General features: G+C 51.8%; 5 protein-coding genes across 5 annotated transcripts; 2 read left to right on the forward strand and 3 right to left on the reverse strand.

The window, feature by feature from the left end:
- Window positions 1-201: 201 nt before the first annotated feature.
- K460DRAFT_389623 (uncharacterized protein) lies at window positions 202-6048 on the reverse strand (the record flags this gene model as incomplete). The annotated part of the gene is made up of 6 exons (XM_040935744.1): window positions 4847-6048; window positions 4600-4604; window positions 2793-3696; window positions 2626-2741; window positions 1656-2578; window positions 202-1559 (listed from the first exon to the last, which is right to left on the reverse strand). Exons 1-6 carry the CDS (start codon window positions 5978-5980, stop codon window positions 202-204), a joined length of 4440 nt encoding a protein of 1479 aa, XP_040783715.1. The 5' UTR covers window positions 5981-6048.
- A 141-nt stretch (window positions 6049-6189) lies between these two features.
- K460DRAFT_410542 (RWD-domain-containing protein) lies at window positions 6190-7010 on the forward strand (the record flags this gene model as incomplete). Its single annotated transcript, XM_040937387.1, has 3 exons — window positions 6190-6256; window positions 6312-6392; window positions 6454-7010. 3 exons carry the CDS (start codon window positions 6190-6192, stop codon window positions 7008-7010), a joined length of 705 nt encoding a protein of 234 aa, XP_040783716.1.
- Window positions 7011-7127: 117 nt separating this feature from the next.
- Window positions 7128-8090, reverse strand: K460DRAFT_322075 (uncharacterized protein; the record flags this gene model as incomplete). Its single annotated transcript, XM_040930505.1, has 3 exons — window positions 8023-8090; window positions 7813-7973; window positions 7128-7763 (listed from the first exon to the last, which is right to left on the reverse strand). The coding sequence occupies exons 1-3, from the start codon at window positions 8069-8071 to the stop codon at window positions 7128-7130; spliced, it is 846 nt and encodes a 281-aa protein (XP_040783717.1). The 5' UTR covers window positions 8072-8090.
- Window positions 8091-8368: 278 nt separating this feature from the next.
- K460DRAFT_371145 (UBC-like protein) lies at window positions 8369-9248 on the reverse strand. Its single transcript, XM_040934294.1, has 5 exons — window positions 9068-9248; window positions 8931-9010; window positions 8753-8878; window positions 8627-8706; window positions 8369-8578 (listed from the first exon to the last, which is right to left on the reverse strand). Exons 1-5 carry the CDS (start codon window positions 9138-9140, stop codon window positions 8518-8520), a joined length of 420 nt encoding a protein of 139 aa, XP_040783718.1. The 5' UTR covers window positions 9141-9248; the 3' UTR covers window positions 8369-8517.
- Window positions 9249-9417: 169 nt separating this feature from the next.
- On the forward strand, window positions 9418-15036 carry K460DRAFT_199650 (uncharacterized protein). Its single transcript, XM_040927178.1, has 6 exons — window positions 9418-9720; window positions 9772-9945; window positions 9994-10200; window positions 10253-10341; window positions 10389-12854; window positions 12901-15036. Exons 1-6 carry the CDS (start codon window positions 9576-9578, stop codon window positions 14875-14877), a joined length of 5058 nt encoding a protein of 1685 aa, XP_040783719.1. The 5' UTR covers window positions 9418-9575; the 3' UTR covers window positions 14878-15036.
- Window positions 15037-15080: the final 44 nt, after the last annotated feature.

Genomic DNA, 15080 nt, shown 5'->3' on the forward strand with positions numbered 1-15080 from the left:
GCGCGAGGTGAACCCATCTCGAGGGTCATGTAATGACATTGTCATCTACGAAGAGAGCAGGCTCTGTATCCTTCATGAGCCAAATCTTCAAAAAAAAAACATCTCAAGTACGCCGCGCTCATGTAAGTATAAAGAATATCGAACGCTGAACTCAATCCCATTTTTCCCCAAATTTGCGCCAGGTGTCCCAAAGGACCATTATCATTGAAATTTCCGCCCGTTTCCCTTGCGAGCTCTCCATTTGTACGACCCTATACCAATCCCATCTTCGGTATTTGTCAAGCCATCGAACGACTCCTTGCCCAGGGTGATGATCTTGACTGTATTGCCAAATCCCACAGCGATACTCCGCTTGCCCAGTTTGGAGATCGGCCCAGGAGCTGCTACGAAAAGATCGTCCTCAAGTGAGGAGACTGTGGTGTCCTCAAGGTCGTCCGGCCCAAGCGGCCGTGAGCGAAACTCGCCTGTACATGACAGAGTCCATGCTTCCCATGTATCAACATCGATGGCTGAAGGACGTGTATGGTTGCGGCCGGTAAATGCGGCATCGAGAGATCTAAACAGGCCATTTGAAATGGGTTGTTTTCGGGCACGCTGCTTCAAAGCAGAGACAACAGCGGACGGGTCAGCGGTATGATCGCTATCATCAGACTCTGCCGACGATGGCGTTGGCGAACGTATGCATCTCCTGATTCCGACAACACTGAGTGCATTTGTGGATTCCCAGACGCCGGCCGGTTCAATATAATGGACGGCCTCCTTTGCGCGATCCATCCCGTGACATTTTTCTCTGTCGGGCGCTTTCCCCAGGCAGATCTGCGAAGTGACCGTGTCGCCAAGCGTGAACGTCTGCATAATCACATGATCTGTGTCTTGCTCGGCGTATGCAACGGATAGTGTGTGTATGGCAGGCGCACCGCAAGGACACAAGCGTCGTGCCGAATGCATGACTCTGAAAGAGTGAGGTTTGATGTGGCCGATCTGGAAGGAGTGAATCAGCGCTCGGCTGGTGAAGTCAAATACTTCTGCCTCTTCATTGCGAAGTGCAAAGATTAGCCCAAGGCTAGGTACACCTTGTATGCATTTAATTTTCGCAGGGTTGCTGCCTGGTGGGGGCCCAGGATCAAGGCCAGCGACTACCTCTGTCGTCGAATCACCGTTCTCTTTCAAGGACAATATATGCACTTCTCCAGGCGCTGTGACAAAGACGAGACTATTGTCACCTTTGGTGCAGGTATAGAGCGTGGCGCAAATAATTGGACTCGAACTTATCCGCTTAGTACGATGTATGCCTGTGCGTGCCTCCAGCTCGGTCAAGTAACCGTCTGGGCTGACGATCATGAGACATATTTTCTCAACATCCGTACGCGTGGTAAGCGTGACGAATGCGAACAGGATGGGCACTTGTCTTCGGAGGTCGACTTTCGGAAACATTAGGAAACGCGAGGCAGATATGCCCCAGAGCCCGATCTGACCGGTATCGGCACACAGGGCGAGCAGTGTTCCACCGTCGTCCATAGCACTTGCATATATGGGCCAAAGCTTTGGTTTCATCGTGGCTGTTTGCAGCATTGTATGTAGATAGCTGTTCCGGCCATGTACCCATACTGCCGTGGATCTATCCAGGGAAATGCTAGCCAGGTGTCCTTTCGAACAGGAAGCTAAACGAACGACGTCTAGCGTATGCGGCGTTGGTAATGTCCTGACAGAGAATCTATTCTCCTCGTCCTCATTGTCATCCTCAGCTTCGGGAACTCCAGTCCACAGAAGGTAGTTCATGAGTAAAGTGACAGCAGCGATTAGAGAGACGGCAAGCAGGGCGGCAGGGAAGGCGTGTCCTTGGGCGAAACGATGGAGACCATCGAGTAGGGAGGTCGGTGGTTGAGGTCGGTCTCGGCCATGCGCCCCTTTTAATACTACTAAGAGTGGGTCGTAAATTCGAGCTATAAAGCTATGAGCACCAGGTTTGATGAAGTTAAAGAGTTCCCGGGCAGTGTTATGATCTTGGATCCTCAGCCAATCGGCGGGGGTTCTAGCTTGGTTGAATGGAGGTGGATTCCATGAAATGTCATTGCTTCGTTTGCGCCTCCTGGACAAGAACGTCTGACGGAGGTTATTGAAGGACAGCTGCTTGTCGTTGCTGTCAAAGAAGTGCCAGTTGATGGCCAGAATGATGGAGAAAATGGCGACGGTCCCCGCAAAACGCGTACTGAGTGGTAAAGTGCCCTTTCGCAATGCAGCAAGCCATACTTTGCGATCCTGACGGTTCTTTTTCTTTGTCTGACTGACATCTATCCGCCCCAGAGAGTCGGACAGTTCCATGCGTTGTACGTCGACACTTAAAACGGCCACAAAGAAAGTGAAGTGGAAAACGAGATCGAATACGAGTGTGACCGCTGCGAACACACAGAAATCGGCGACCCATGGGGCGACAAGCCGCGAGCAGAGGTAGATCAAAGCGAGATTCTGGAACGCGATCGCAAGAGATAGATGGCCGACTTCCCCCAATGCATTTCCGATACGCTGATGTGGAGGCATCTCCGGTGGTGTCTCCAGGACGACATTTATTAAACGAAATCTAACTGCGATTAGCAACCATCTTGGATCCTGTTGGCCTGAACATACATGTTGCCGAGGCCGAAACAAAAAACCACGGCAGGGAACCATGGTCTAGGTATGCGTGTTAGATCGATCCCGAGGTGTGTACAAAGTGTGAAACTGGCAATGATGCATGTAGTCATCTAGGATGTTGGAGTTAGTAGCGGTAGAGGCGTATGGGAAAGATGACCTGCCTTGGCACATATCGTAATAAGCAGCCCAAACCAACTTTTGACAGCGCGGAGCTGCGACATTCTCCATATGACGTATATTGCTGTAACAAAATAGGACGCGGCCAGGAACAAATCATCACTCAATGTCATGGGTCTAAAGCGGAATTCGTAGAGTCGGTTGCGCATGACTTGGCCATCTTTGGGGAAGATGGTCCAATCTGGTGAGAGCTCTTCAGCTAGCCGTCGTGATCTCGAGTCCCAGACATCTCCCAGGCTTGAGTTGGTATGGTCGATGAGGGTGATGACCAAGGCGTCAGCGGCGCGAATCTCTGTGCTCGAGAAGGCTTTGCCTGCGAATACGGTGCTTGGTCGAAGTGTGATGTTGAGCGCCGAGTGGCTCCTCGTGTGTGCGTTGATGGTTGCCAGAAGATCCCGATCCTCTTCCAGAGCAGCCATGGAGCAGTTCCAGTACATCAAGGGCGAATGCCAGCCCCACTTTTGGCCTGGCCCTGCCGCGACGCATCCTCGAGTGTCGCGAGCAAGCACATGTCGGCTTGGGTATGCGCCGCCTTGTCCATCGAAGCCGCTGCCAATGAGGACGTCCTGGACATGGATGGCTTCGCGCAGCACCCGGAGGTCGATTGCGTTCATGTAGTCACCGTGAACCCAGACCTGGCGCACGACGACATCGGCAGGCCGATCGCCCTCAACCGGAGTCGTCGAGGTCCAGACATGCTGGGGAATGTTGCGTAGCCTCGCAGCGGCGGAGCTGTTGGTTTGGAAGACAGCTGGGTAGCAGAGCAGGACCGAGATGGTGATGGTCAGGACAATGGAGAGCAGCCAATGCCGCGCAGTGGCAGTGCCGTGGGCCTGAAAGGTGCGGCGGATGGGGTGCGAGGTGGACAGCCGTGGTGGCTCAGTCGTACTGCGAGGTTCCGTTCAGCATGTGAAGAGAGGAGCGAGACGTGCAAGGCGTCCAAAGCAAGCAGCACTCACCCACGCAGCGGATAGAGGAGGTACCAGATCATTCGGCGCCGCGGTCCCTAACCAAGGGCATGCCCGGACTTGAACAGGAGGAGGCTCAGCTGCAGCAGCTGGGCGTTTGCGCGCACGACGCACTCGACGTCGACTGCGAGGTGTAGGAGGAGCGTGGGGCGGCTCCTTCATCTGTCGGGGCAGGCGCTCGCAGGACAGCCAGCAGGCGCTCGAGGGTGGGAATACGGCGGGCGGGCGATGGCGCAGCTTCAATGGCGGAGACGGCGCTGAACATGAACCAAGGGCGGCGGTATCGAGGTGCATCATGGTCCTATTTAGTGGCGTTGGCGGCGCCCATGTCGAGCATCCAGTTCGCCAAGCAACGTCCTGGTCGCGCATCTCTCTCGCTACTTGGGTGTAACAACACCGTGCAGCATCGCGAATGAGTGGTCCCAAGGGAATGCGGGCTGGTGCAGGCGTCCGAATAGAGCTGCAGCGACAGCAGTAACAAGCGACGTGTCACACAATTTCGACTTGTGCATGTCGTCGTCGCCGACCTTTGTCACCTCCACCAGCTTTGCGCAAAAGAAACGAACGAGGCCCATATGCGCGTCATAGCAAGTTTACAAGGCACGCATAGGAGCGAGGCTATGTGGCGTTCGCTTATTACACGGACATAGTTTGTCCATCTGTCTATCATTGCATACACAAGATATCCCTCCCACATCCCCGTGTGCATCAACACATGCAGGGCCTGCATTACGCCCTTCCACTGGGCTGGAAACCTTGGGGGACGACCTACACCCAACGGAACCTCTGCTCCCTCCATCTAGCCCACCCCCAGCATACCTACTCAGCCTGCTATGGCTATCACATCCACAAAGAAGTCGTAGACACTGGCACCGACAACAGATCCATTCTGTACCACCATCATGTCATCATAATGTCACACGATGACTGTGGCTGCTCGAGGCTCAGTAGTAGCTCTCAGCCGTAAAATCCAAGGTATGCACGCTCCAACGCCAGCATTCGATAACCGTGTCAACCTGAAAATGCGTGCACGTGTGTTGCAGCTCCGTGCTCCCTCCTCATGTACCAACCATGTCCTCGTCACCGTCCTCTTCCCCGTCCCCATCTGCATCTTCCCACTCTTCCTCTTCTTCCTCGCCAGTAGACGGGCCGAGCACATCGTTGAGCTCCTTCAGAATCTCATCCGCATGGTCTTTCAGTCGCTCGTCCTCATACTCGAGCAGAGCGTACAGCTTCAGGCAGTTCTCCACCCAGTCACGACTAGCACGGAGCAACGACGTCGCAGTCTTGTCCTCGGCCTCAGTCTTCTGCTTCCCCGCCAACAAGTGCAAGCACCAACCGCCCAAGTACCACGCTTCGACACTGCCGTCATTTTCGCCCACTAACCTCTCGAGAACCTCGATGGCTTCATCTTCCATCTCGGCTTCCATGAGCAGGCGCGAGAGACTGATCCGGGTCGAGTAGTCGGGCACCTTGGGGTCGTCTGGACTAACGTCTTTCCACAGCTCCATGCTCCGTGTCAGTGCAGATTTTGCCTCCTCGAGCCGTAGTTGCGAGATTCGTATCGATGCTAGTGTTTGTAATGGTTCTGGGTTTTCTGGCGCGAAAAGAAGAGCCTCTGTGACAGCCGCGTTGCACCGCGCCTCGGCCTCCTCCTCCCATGATAGATCCGTCATGTAGACCTCTGCAATGCCACAGAGCGAGTTTGCAATCTTTTGCTTCTTCTCCTCTAAGAGCTCCTCAATGTCAGCCTTCTTGACCAGCTTGCCCTCCAGATCGCTAATCTCCCTCTTGAGCACCTCTACTCCCTTCTCAAACCACCGTATACTCTCCGCACCTCCTTCCTCGTTCAACTGTGCCATCCATAAAAACTTCTCTGCGCCGTCAGTCGCGCCTTCTGGATCAATGACGATTGCTGCCTGAAAAGCTTCCCGTGCGCCATCCGCGTCGCCTAACTCTACGTTGATTTCGCCGAGGAGATTGAGTGCAGGCAGAACAGCCGCTGTCGGTTTCGAGGTGGGTTGGAGGAGGTTGAGTGCTCGCTTCGCTGCGACAAGCGCTTCGTCAGGTTGTGAGGTTTGGAGGAATACAGCCGCTTGTTCTAATAGCTCTTCGGGTGACGCCTTTGGTTTCTTGGATCCATTCGAGGAGCCATTCTTTGCGCCCTTCTTCGATTTCCGATCTGAGGGTTTAGTCTTCGCCATAACTTAGTCTGTCTTATCCTATCGGATGCGCTAGACAGAAAATATTTCAACCCGTGGACGTGGTGAGTATGGCAAGGAAGAGAAAGGCAAGTTCGCCAAAAATTATTTCTCCATGTCGGTGGTCGGAGTTACTGTAACGTGGGGAAGTCGCGCCCCGCCAAAGAAGCCTCAGCGTCACTTTGTACAATAAGCAACACCACACTTTCAACATGGGAATAGAAGATCAGAAAGAGGAGCGAGAGGTCCTCGAGTCCATTTTCCCGGACGAGATTACAGGTATTACCCCATGCGCCGACATTGGTGTCCGCCCCACCTGACAAAACCTCTGTAGATGTTTCTGAGACAGAGTTCCGAATCGCGATACAGCTCGATGATGGCCGACACGAAGATGATGAAAGTGAAGAGGAGCAACGTGCGTGCCCCAATTGTCCCCACAAGCTTCTACGAGGATCATCAGGCTCAAAGACTTATAGCAACAATCGTCCTCAACGTCCAATACCCCCCAAACTACCCCGACGAAGCGCCCAGACTTGATGTAACTCAACCCCCGAACGCCCCGAAACACCCCTACCTCGACATCCAAGAGGACAAGTCTCGTCTCCTAGACTCCTTAACAGATACGATAGAAGAAAACCTCGGCATGGCCATGGTATTCACGCTCGTTACCGTTTTGAAAGACAGCGCCGAGCTTCTCATCACCGAGCGCCAAAACGCAAAACAAGCATTGGCAGACCTAGAAGCCGCCAGAATAGAAGAAGAAGAGAACAAGAAGTTCCAGGGCCAGGCTGTGACTAGGGAGAGTTTCTTGGCGTGGAGTGCAAGCTTCAAGAAAGAGATAGAAGAGGAGGCGAAGAGGAAGGAAGAGGAGAAGGAGCTGGAGGATAAGAAAAAGAGGATTGCCAAGGAGGAGAGGAAGATGACGGGGAGGGAGTTGTGGGAGAAGGGATTGGTCGGCAAGTACGTGGATGATGAGGAGGAGGATGAGGAGGAAGTGGATATCGAGAAGTTGAAGATCTCAGCGACTTCATGATGTGAAGCCTGTGAATATTTTAAAACCCCGGTAGGCGTTATGGCAGATATTAGGGTCTCACACTGAATATACCCGAATCGCGGCAGCAATCATGAACTCAAGTTAATGACGGTGTCCTTACGGTTTGATTATTCGTATAGGCCTCTTCTGCCTACCCCTCACAATGGTCTGTCCCTCTTTGAGCGCCAACTCGGTTTCTAAATCTACGATTTTCTGCATCTTTCTACTCATCTCCCGATCCTTGTCCACATTCCTATCATACGCCTCCTGGTTCTCCTTCTCACTTAGATGAATCGCCTCCACCCATTTCACCTTATCCTCACGCTTCATAAGCTGCGCAGTCATATGTTCATCCCATCCATCCTCCTGTTTGCATAGCGGCATCCACCAATTGGCTAGAAAGATCTTCCTATTGAACAGTGCTTGTTTGCGTTCCAGCCGCTGGCGTAGGACGCGGCTTAGAGCAGGTGGTTGGGGTTTTGTGAGGCGCAGGAAAGGGACACCGTTGGCGGTGGCAATAATGGGGACGTGACGGGGACCCGAAGTCTTTGCGTAGGGGCGGACGTTGAGCACGGCCTGTTCTGGAGGGAGGCATGCGAGTCTTTCTTTCGGTGGGTCGGTCGGCGGAAGGAGACGACGAGGGCTGAGGGGCGGTGATCGAGTCAAACCTCGCGGTAAAATAGCGATTAACCGTGTTATGATGCCAACATTTGCGGTATCGCTGGTAGTTGCTGCATCAAGATGATCGAGTGCCTGCGAATCGTCAGTCAAGGCTCTGAGGCTCTTAGGAGGGCCACCGTACCTCGTAGCCAGCTTTAAAACTCAACCCCAACTGATACGGGCTTTGTATCTTCCTGTTCTTTCGAAACTTGTTGCGGATAGCATTGTGCAAAGAGACGCGTTCAGCATCGGGGAGCGGGACGGAGGAACATCGTGAGAGCAATGCTCGGTAGAGAGCAATCGCTGCAAATGGGTTAGTAAATATACCAGACTAGATTTGTAGATGACTGACCTGCTACACGATGTTGCGTTGACTTTTTAGGTTGGAGAAATCGGGGCATGCATGGGATAGCGTGGTTGTTGCAGGCCCGAAGCTTGAGAGACGCGAAAGATTTCGACCGTATCGCATGATCACGTGCGAGCAAAGTCCACCCGACCTCAAACACCATTTCGAGGCCCATGATTTCCTTATGTAATTGCCGTACTGCTCTAGGCCAGTGTCATCGATTGTGTTTCTCTTATGAAGACCGTACTTGTTCTAGCTTTGTAGAAACGCTAGGAAGGTTATACATTAGTAGCACGCATGTTGGATGATAATGTTGACAAGTCAATTCGTCTTCTACATAATCATTCAGCTAGCCCAGCAGACCAGAACTCCATTTCCAATGCACGTTGGTTATCTCAGCTATAGCATCATATCTGTATCACACATGTCTCTTCAAACCGAACGATCTCCTGGTGTCATGTTTACAGCTCTTCCATGCACTAACACTGCCTCCGTGACTGCTTAGAAAGTCGCTCCTTCCGGCGGTTGTGGGAGTTTCTTGTTCTGAGGGAGCGCCATGTACCTGACCACAGTTAGCCGCGTCCAAGACTTGCCCGGAGATATGCCGGACCTGCGAAGCTCTATGAGTATCGTTTCCATGGTGAATTCCCGTTTCCACTGGGCCAGACAAGGCAGCTTTGACGCATCGACCTACGTCCAGTCAGTAGATGCAGTCGCCTCAGTCCAAAATATATACCTCTCCGTTCTGTGGGTTGACGCAAGGAAGGTTGATCTTGGATGTGAACGAGATCTCGGGAGGCACGTCGGGATAACTTGGGCCGCAGTGAATCTTTACGCTGTAGATGCGGTTCTCATGGACGCTCTGAAAGTTCTGGTCAGGAGAGTGTTGGGCAGAGAATGTATAACACACATACATGTGGTGGACCGAGGATCGTGCCATTCCAGTCTGACATCAACAGGTCATCGCCGTGGTCAAGGCCATAGGAGCATGCCTCTGTTTACTATTAATTTCCATTGTCGAGTAGAATCGTTGCTTTTCGGTTCGGCATACCAGCACCAAGGCCCTTTTCTCCCTTTTCCAGCTCCTCTAGCAAGCGGAAGTTTCGTGGAACTTTGGCGCCCATTGTGGTGGTTTGCGGTTGTAAGGCGGAGGGCTGAGCGGAGGTGTGACGCGCGAGGAAGTGGGATGGACCCCGCTATCGAATGGGTAGTAGAAGACGCTTTATGCAGAGTGATGTGGATCACGGTCGAGAGAGGATACCGTGGTGAGCTGAAGATGCTATCAGGCCGCCAGTCCGTAAATACAAGTGTAAAGCTATTTGAAGAGTGAAAGCGATTGCGACTGCTGGTTTGCCTGTCGGATCTCTTGGCATGAGGCAAGCGCAAGGGTCTCGACTGCTAATGCGGTTTATTGTTTAACCGCCCGCCGTCAAACGTGACAGCTTTACAATGACAAGTAACCTTTCAACATTCGATATGCCAGCTTAAAACCATCAATACTCCCAGGACATTCCTCCGCTCACGAATACCGCCCAGATGTTCTGGCCTATCCCCGAAGCATGACATCACAGATTTTGGCGGCGGAGCTAGGCAACCTCATTCAGGACTCAAAGCGCAAGAACTCGGAGCTTCGAAATGCTGCAGAGAAAGCTCTACAGGACCTGAAGTCCCTTCCCAATACTTCAGAAGCTCAGCTCTCTGCCGGCAAGCCAATTCGTATCCAACGGATGTAATACTTTGCTAACTGCGCACAAGATATCTCAAGACGGCCCTATTTCATTACCCCCTTCCTCATTGCATGTAGTACCCACAACGCCAAGTTTGCATCGACTGGCGTCTCATGTCTTCAAAGGCTCAGTGTCTCTCGGGCTTTGCCGCGAGAGAGGCTGACAGAGGTTCTGGAGGCTTTGAAGGAGTCTGTAGCATCAAGTAATCTCCACTTGACATGACGCCACGAACCATGACTGATGTACCCAGATCATGACATCCAACTGAAGATACTTCAAGCATTACCTTCGCTACTTCAGAACTATGCCACGGAAATCCGTGGCGAGCTATTATCTAATGTGCTACATATATGCTCAAGCCTTCAAAACGCGAAAAACGTTGCCGTTAGTCATACGGCAGCAGCGACTCTGCAACAGTTAGTGATCACAGTCTTTGACAGGGTCGCATCTGAAGATGGTACTTGATCTCACATGAAGACTCGGATATTGACAGCTGACCGACCGTAAAGAGAAAGCCTTAGAAATCCCAATAGCGACTACGGTCAAGGGTGACGACGGTTCGGTCCCGGTCAGGCCAGCGGCACATGATGCCTACAAGGTTTGCAGCGCCCTAGCGTGTGTGTAACTTTTACTCACATGACGCAGATATTTAATGACCTCGTCCTCCTAGCTGTAGGGGAGAAGTCGGTATCCATGCTCGCTTCTATTCCAGCTTCTGGGACGCTGGAAGTGATTGAGGCCATACTATCGAACCATGATCGAATCATGACTACACACCCAGAGCAGATTTACATTCTGCGGACTTTCTTGATGCCGCTGATCATAAGATCTTTGTCTGATCGTCTGTCATTTCCGATAACAGTGCGCGTTGTTCGGATATTGAATCTGGTTATTCGGAACCACCTCGATATCCTTCCTTCCGAGTGCGAGATTGCACTTGGTCTATTGAACCATATGCTCGATCCCGAGGCCTCACAACTGTGGAAGAGAGCTCTGTGTCTTGAAGTCTTTCGCGGCATATACGCTGACTCGCGACTGCTTCTCGCAATCTACACCAACTTTGATGCAGTGGAGGACAAAAAGAATATCTTTGGGGATAATCTAGCAGCTTTTGTACGCCTGGCAGTGGAGAAACCTGCTCTGATAGGACTTGGCCAACACTCCACCGTTCCTACGACCCTTAATGATGGGAATGGGGCTGTATCCGACCAGGCTGTAGCTGAAGCAGGAGCCCTTGCTGGCCTCATCGGCGGTCATGTGGCCGACAGTAATAACAATGCTAAACCTTTCGGAATCAGCACACAATGGAGCTCTCTAAAAACGCCGTGTATCGAACATCTCGACAAGTCAGACCCGCCAATGCTTCCTGATACCTACGTATACAGCCTAGTGTTGACCTGCATTACAAACATATCTGAGAGTCTGGCGAAGTTCGTTCTTCCCCTGACTGTGCATGTCGAAAGTAAGAGTCGGAAGAAGAACAAGGCTGAAGACTTGACCGAACCCGACGTTGAGGCAGGGTCTCCAAGCCCAAACACCCGTCGACTTTCAAGAACACAGTCTTTTCGCAAGAAGACGATACCAGTAAACCCGCTCGATCTCACAGAGCATCCCGCTTATGGGCACATACAAACATCATCGACTCTTGTTACCGAATGCTGGCCTGCGGTGCTTGCGACTTGTTCGACGTTCCTCAATGCTGCTCTCGATACAAACTACTACCGGGCCTTGGTCCGGTCGATACAAAAGTTCACCCAAGTTGCTGGTCTTCTAAGACTGTCAACACCGCGCGATGCGTTTCTTACCACTCTGAGCAAGGCAGCGGTTCCTTCCAACTTGATTCTAGCAGGCGTTTCCTCTCCGAGATCAGCTTCGGCTGATAAAGCTGGGGTATTCTCCAATGCGAAGGGCTTACTCAGCGTCGATAGTCTCGTCAGTCAAGCTTCGTCCATGGCATCGGAAAAGAATGTACGACCTTCACACGAAGCGATGGTACCCGCATTGAGCCCTCGAAACCTCCTTTGCTTACGAGCTCTGCTTAATCTGGCCATTGCGTTAGGCCCGACTCTCCAGTCAGCTTGGTCTATCGTCTTTGAAACGCTGCAAGTAGCTGATCTTGTCATGGCACTGTCAAGTCAGACGGGCGCCCGTATGCTTGGAGCGTCGGGAAGTCGCACTGACCCGGATAGCTCTCCGGACAAAATGGAAGCCGAGACGTCTGCTGTGCAGGCAGCAGCTCGCAGATTGTTTGAAAGCACCGTCGATTTTCCAAATGAGTCTTTTTCAGAGGTTCTGCAAGCTTTATGTTCGCTGCTCCACGTAAACTCTTCCTCTGACAGTGGTCAAAAGACGCCCACGACTTCCAGTCGTCCACAAATCCTCCACCAGCGGAGACTAGGGAGTGTCTCTGGTCTATCTCTCAGTACTGAAACTAACTCCCGCGACTCGGCATTTGCATTGAACAAGATCGGTGAGCTTGCAGCCTTGAACGAGGCTAGATTGTCTCAGTTTGATCCCGCGAAAAGCGGTTGGGATATCTTTATCGCGGAGATGGTACGATGTTCGGCAGATGATCGTAAAACAACACCTACGAGACTGCTTGCAGCTGACGTTTTGTCACGAACGGTCAGGGAGATCGCTGAACTTTCCATGTCTGATGATCAACGTGAGGTGATTCAAGCCCGCATACTTGCTGCGCTACAAACTCAGATATCGGCTCTACATCGCAACTCCGCCACTGACGACGACGACTTCAGTGATACTAGCATAAGAGTTCATCAGGTTGCTCTCGAAGCGCTCAAGAGCGTAATCGAGCAGTGTGGCGATTCGTTGGTCGCTGGATGGGGATCAGTCCTCGACAGTTTGATGAGTGTATTCATACTAGAAGGACCCCTTAAAAGCACGAATCGCAATGGGCGAGTGGCTCCTGGCCAACACAGCTCTTACACAGTAAAAGTCATTTCTCGATCTCTGGCGCGATCCGCATTCGCGACAGCCAACCTTGTCTGCTCCGACTTCCTATCTGCCGTGCCGGATGCTTGCCTTTCGACGCTGTTAAACCTCTTGGATAGATTCTGCTGTCAGCAGGAGGACTTGAATATGTCGCTCACCGTAAGTTGTCCACCAATTTCAAGAGTCGCAGCTAAATCAATCACAGGCAATCACCTTCTTCTGGAATGTCTCAGACTTCTTGCAGTCTCGCAGTGACCTATCAGTACTACCTAAGCTGCTTGGCGACATTCGACAGCAAGAACAAGTCCGGCACACAGTCTCATCACAGGCACGTGAAGGCCTGATACCTGCGTTGTGGCTTCAGGTGTTGCTCAACTTATCCTCCATTACTACAGATGAGCGCACAGAGGTGCGCAACTCTGCAATACAAACTATACAGAGAATTCTCGAGAACTATGCCGAGCAGCTTTCGTCAGACGTGTGGTTGCTCTGTCTTCGCCTAGTGTTGTTTGGCATGGTAGAAGCCAACTTGAACGTCCAGCGCAGTATTCGGACATTGTCGAGAGGTGGAGACGATCTCAGAGATTGGAATGATACTACTAGGACCGTCCTCCAAACTGTCAGCGTTTCGAACACGACGTATATGGCGAAACTTGATGCTTCTCAACTCGGCGATGCATGGTCTGAACTCCTTGATTACTTGCAGCAGTACTTCGACTGTGGCTCGCACGCTCTCGCAGCTTCGGTCTTCGTCACCATCAGCGGAGTTCTATCTCATCTAAACGATGCTCAGACATTGGGCACATCTCCTCTCCTCAAGACTGCCACGGTTTGGAAGAGCTACTTCAATTCTCGCGACGTTTGGCAAGATGAGCAAGAGAGCAATCAGGATGCATTCGTAGCTTATGCGGATGCATTTAAAGCGATCTATTTGCTGTCTGATGGATCACTTACTTCAGATTTACCCTCGATGCTTGCGAATCTCGAGGTTTCCATCTCCAACTCGGACGAAGTCGCCTACTCTTCCGACGTAGACAACATGACAGTATTGCAGAGTCGAGTTATGGAATGCTTGTCCATTGTCAGAACAGACAACGTCGAGCTTCCATCCTACCTGATACAGTTGCTAAGCCGCTTTATTCTCCTACCATACTCATCGCTCAAGGAGGATTCCGGGAAGCGTGGACCGACTTTTGTTGCGTTATCGAAAGCCGCAATGACCTTACTACAAGATGTTGTCATTAGACACGTGGATGAGAAGGAGGTCTATACCAGCGGTGCTTTCCTATCTGCACTCAGCAGTTTGGCAAAACCAATTGAGGAGAAGTATCAGTGGCAGCGCGAAGGCAGGCCTCCCACATTATGGCAGAAAGCCACGACCACTGCCATCACTATATTAAGGCCAGGACTATCGCATATCAACGCGCATGGAGTAGTCATTGCCTCTGTCAAAAACATCTGGACAATTCTAGTCAACATTGCCAACTATATAACGCGAGCTCAGCTGCCATTGACAACGCCCGCCCTCGAGAAAGACGAAGCTTTCGACATCGAGTCTTTCACTCAACTTCGCAACCTAATCACTACATCTCTTGGGTCAAACCTACTCCCAGACTCACTTCGTCGAACCTATACACGCAATCTCTTCATTACATCGCTCCTTCACACGCCATTACCGGGCGAACTGCCCGACCTGACCAGTGCACCACTTGAAGAGCTCTACAGAATCCGCCTTGGGCAAACGGCGGAGCTCGACTCATCATTGCGGGCCGAAATGAGTTTCGCGTGTCTGTCCGAACTATTCGGCCTTGTCGGCGCACATGACAGCAGTCCTGAGCATATCAAGCTCGCTCAAGCAGCTGCACCATATCTCATCTTGCGCGCAGCGCTTCCGCTCAAGACATACATCGCCGACCAACCTCTCCGCGGACGCATGCCAGCACCCGCATCGCAGAGACGAGAGCTTCTATTTGTGTTAAGCAAGCTAGGCAGTTTGAGGAGTGAAGTGCAGGCCATTCCAGACGTGCCGGGGGTCAGTTCAAAGCATAGGAAGCATCTGCATAGGCTGTATCCGCTATTGATCAAGGCGTCGAGGGTGGCCATGCAGGATGCTAAGGTACTCGAGGGGGTTGTAAAGCTGATGGATATTGTGGGTGATGAGTTTGGATTAGAAGAGGAATGAAAGCGAAGACCAAACCCAAAATCCACTTCATTAGAATGAAGTCGTGTACTGAAATGCATGATGATATAGGCATTAGACACAAATATGATATATGTATGGCTGGGAAACTAGACAGAGCTCTCGGAGGTATGGACGAATCATGTCGGCGATAAATTGGAATGTCGTCCTTCCCCCGCATGTTTGATAGTGGATCCGATATAGCT

Source organism: Cucurbitaria berberidis (genome assembly GCF_010015615.1).
Source record: "Cucurbitaria berberidis CBS 394.84 unplaced genomic scaffold K460scaffold_6, whole genome shotgun sequence".
Taxonomy (NCBI): Eukaryota; Fungi; Ascomycota; class Dothideomycetes; order Pleosporales; family Cucurbitariaceae; genus Cucurbitaria; species Cucurbitaria berberidis.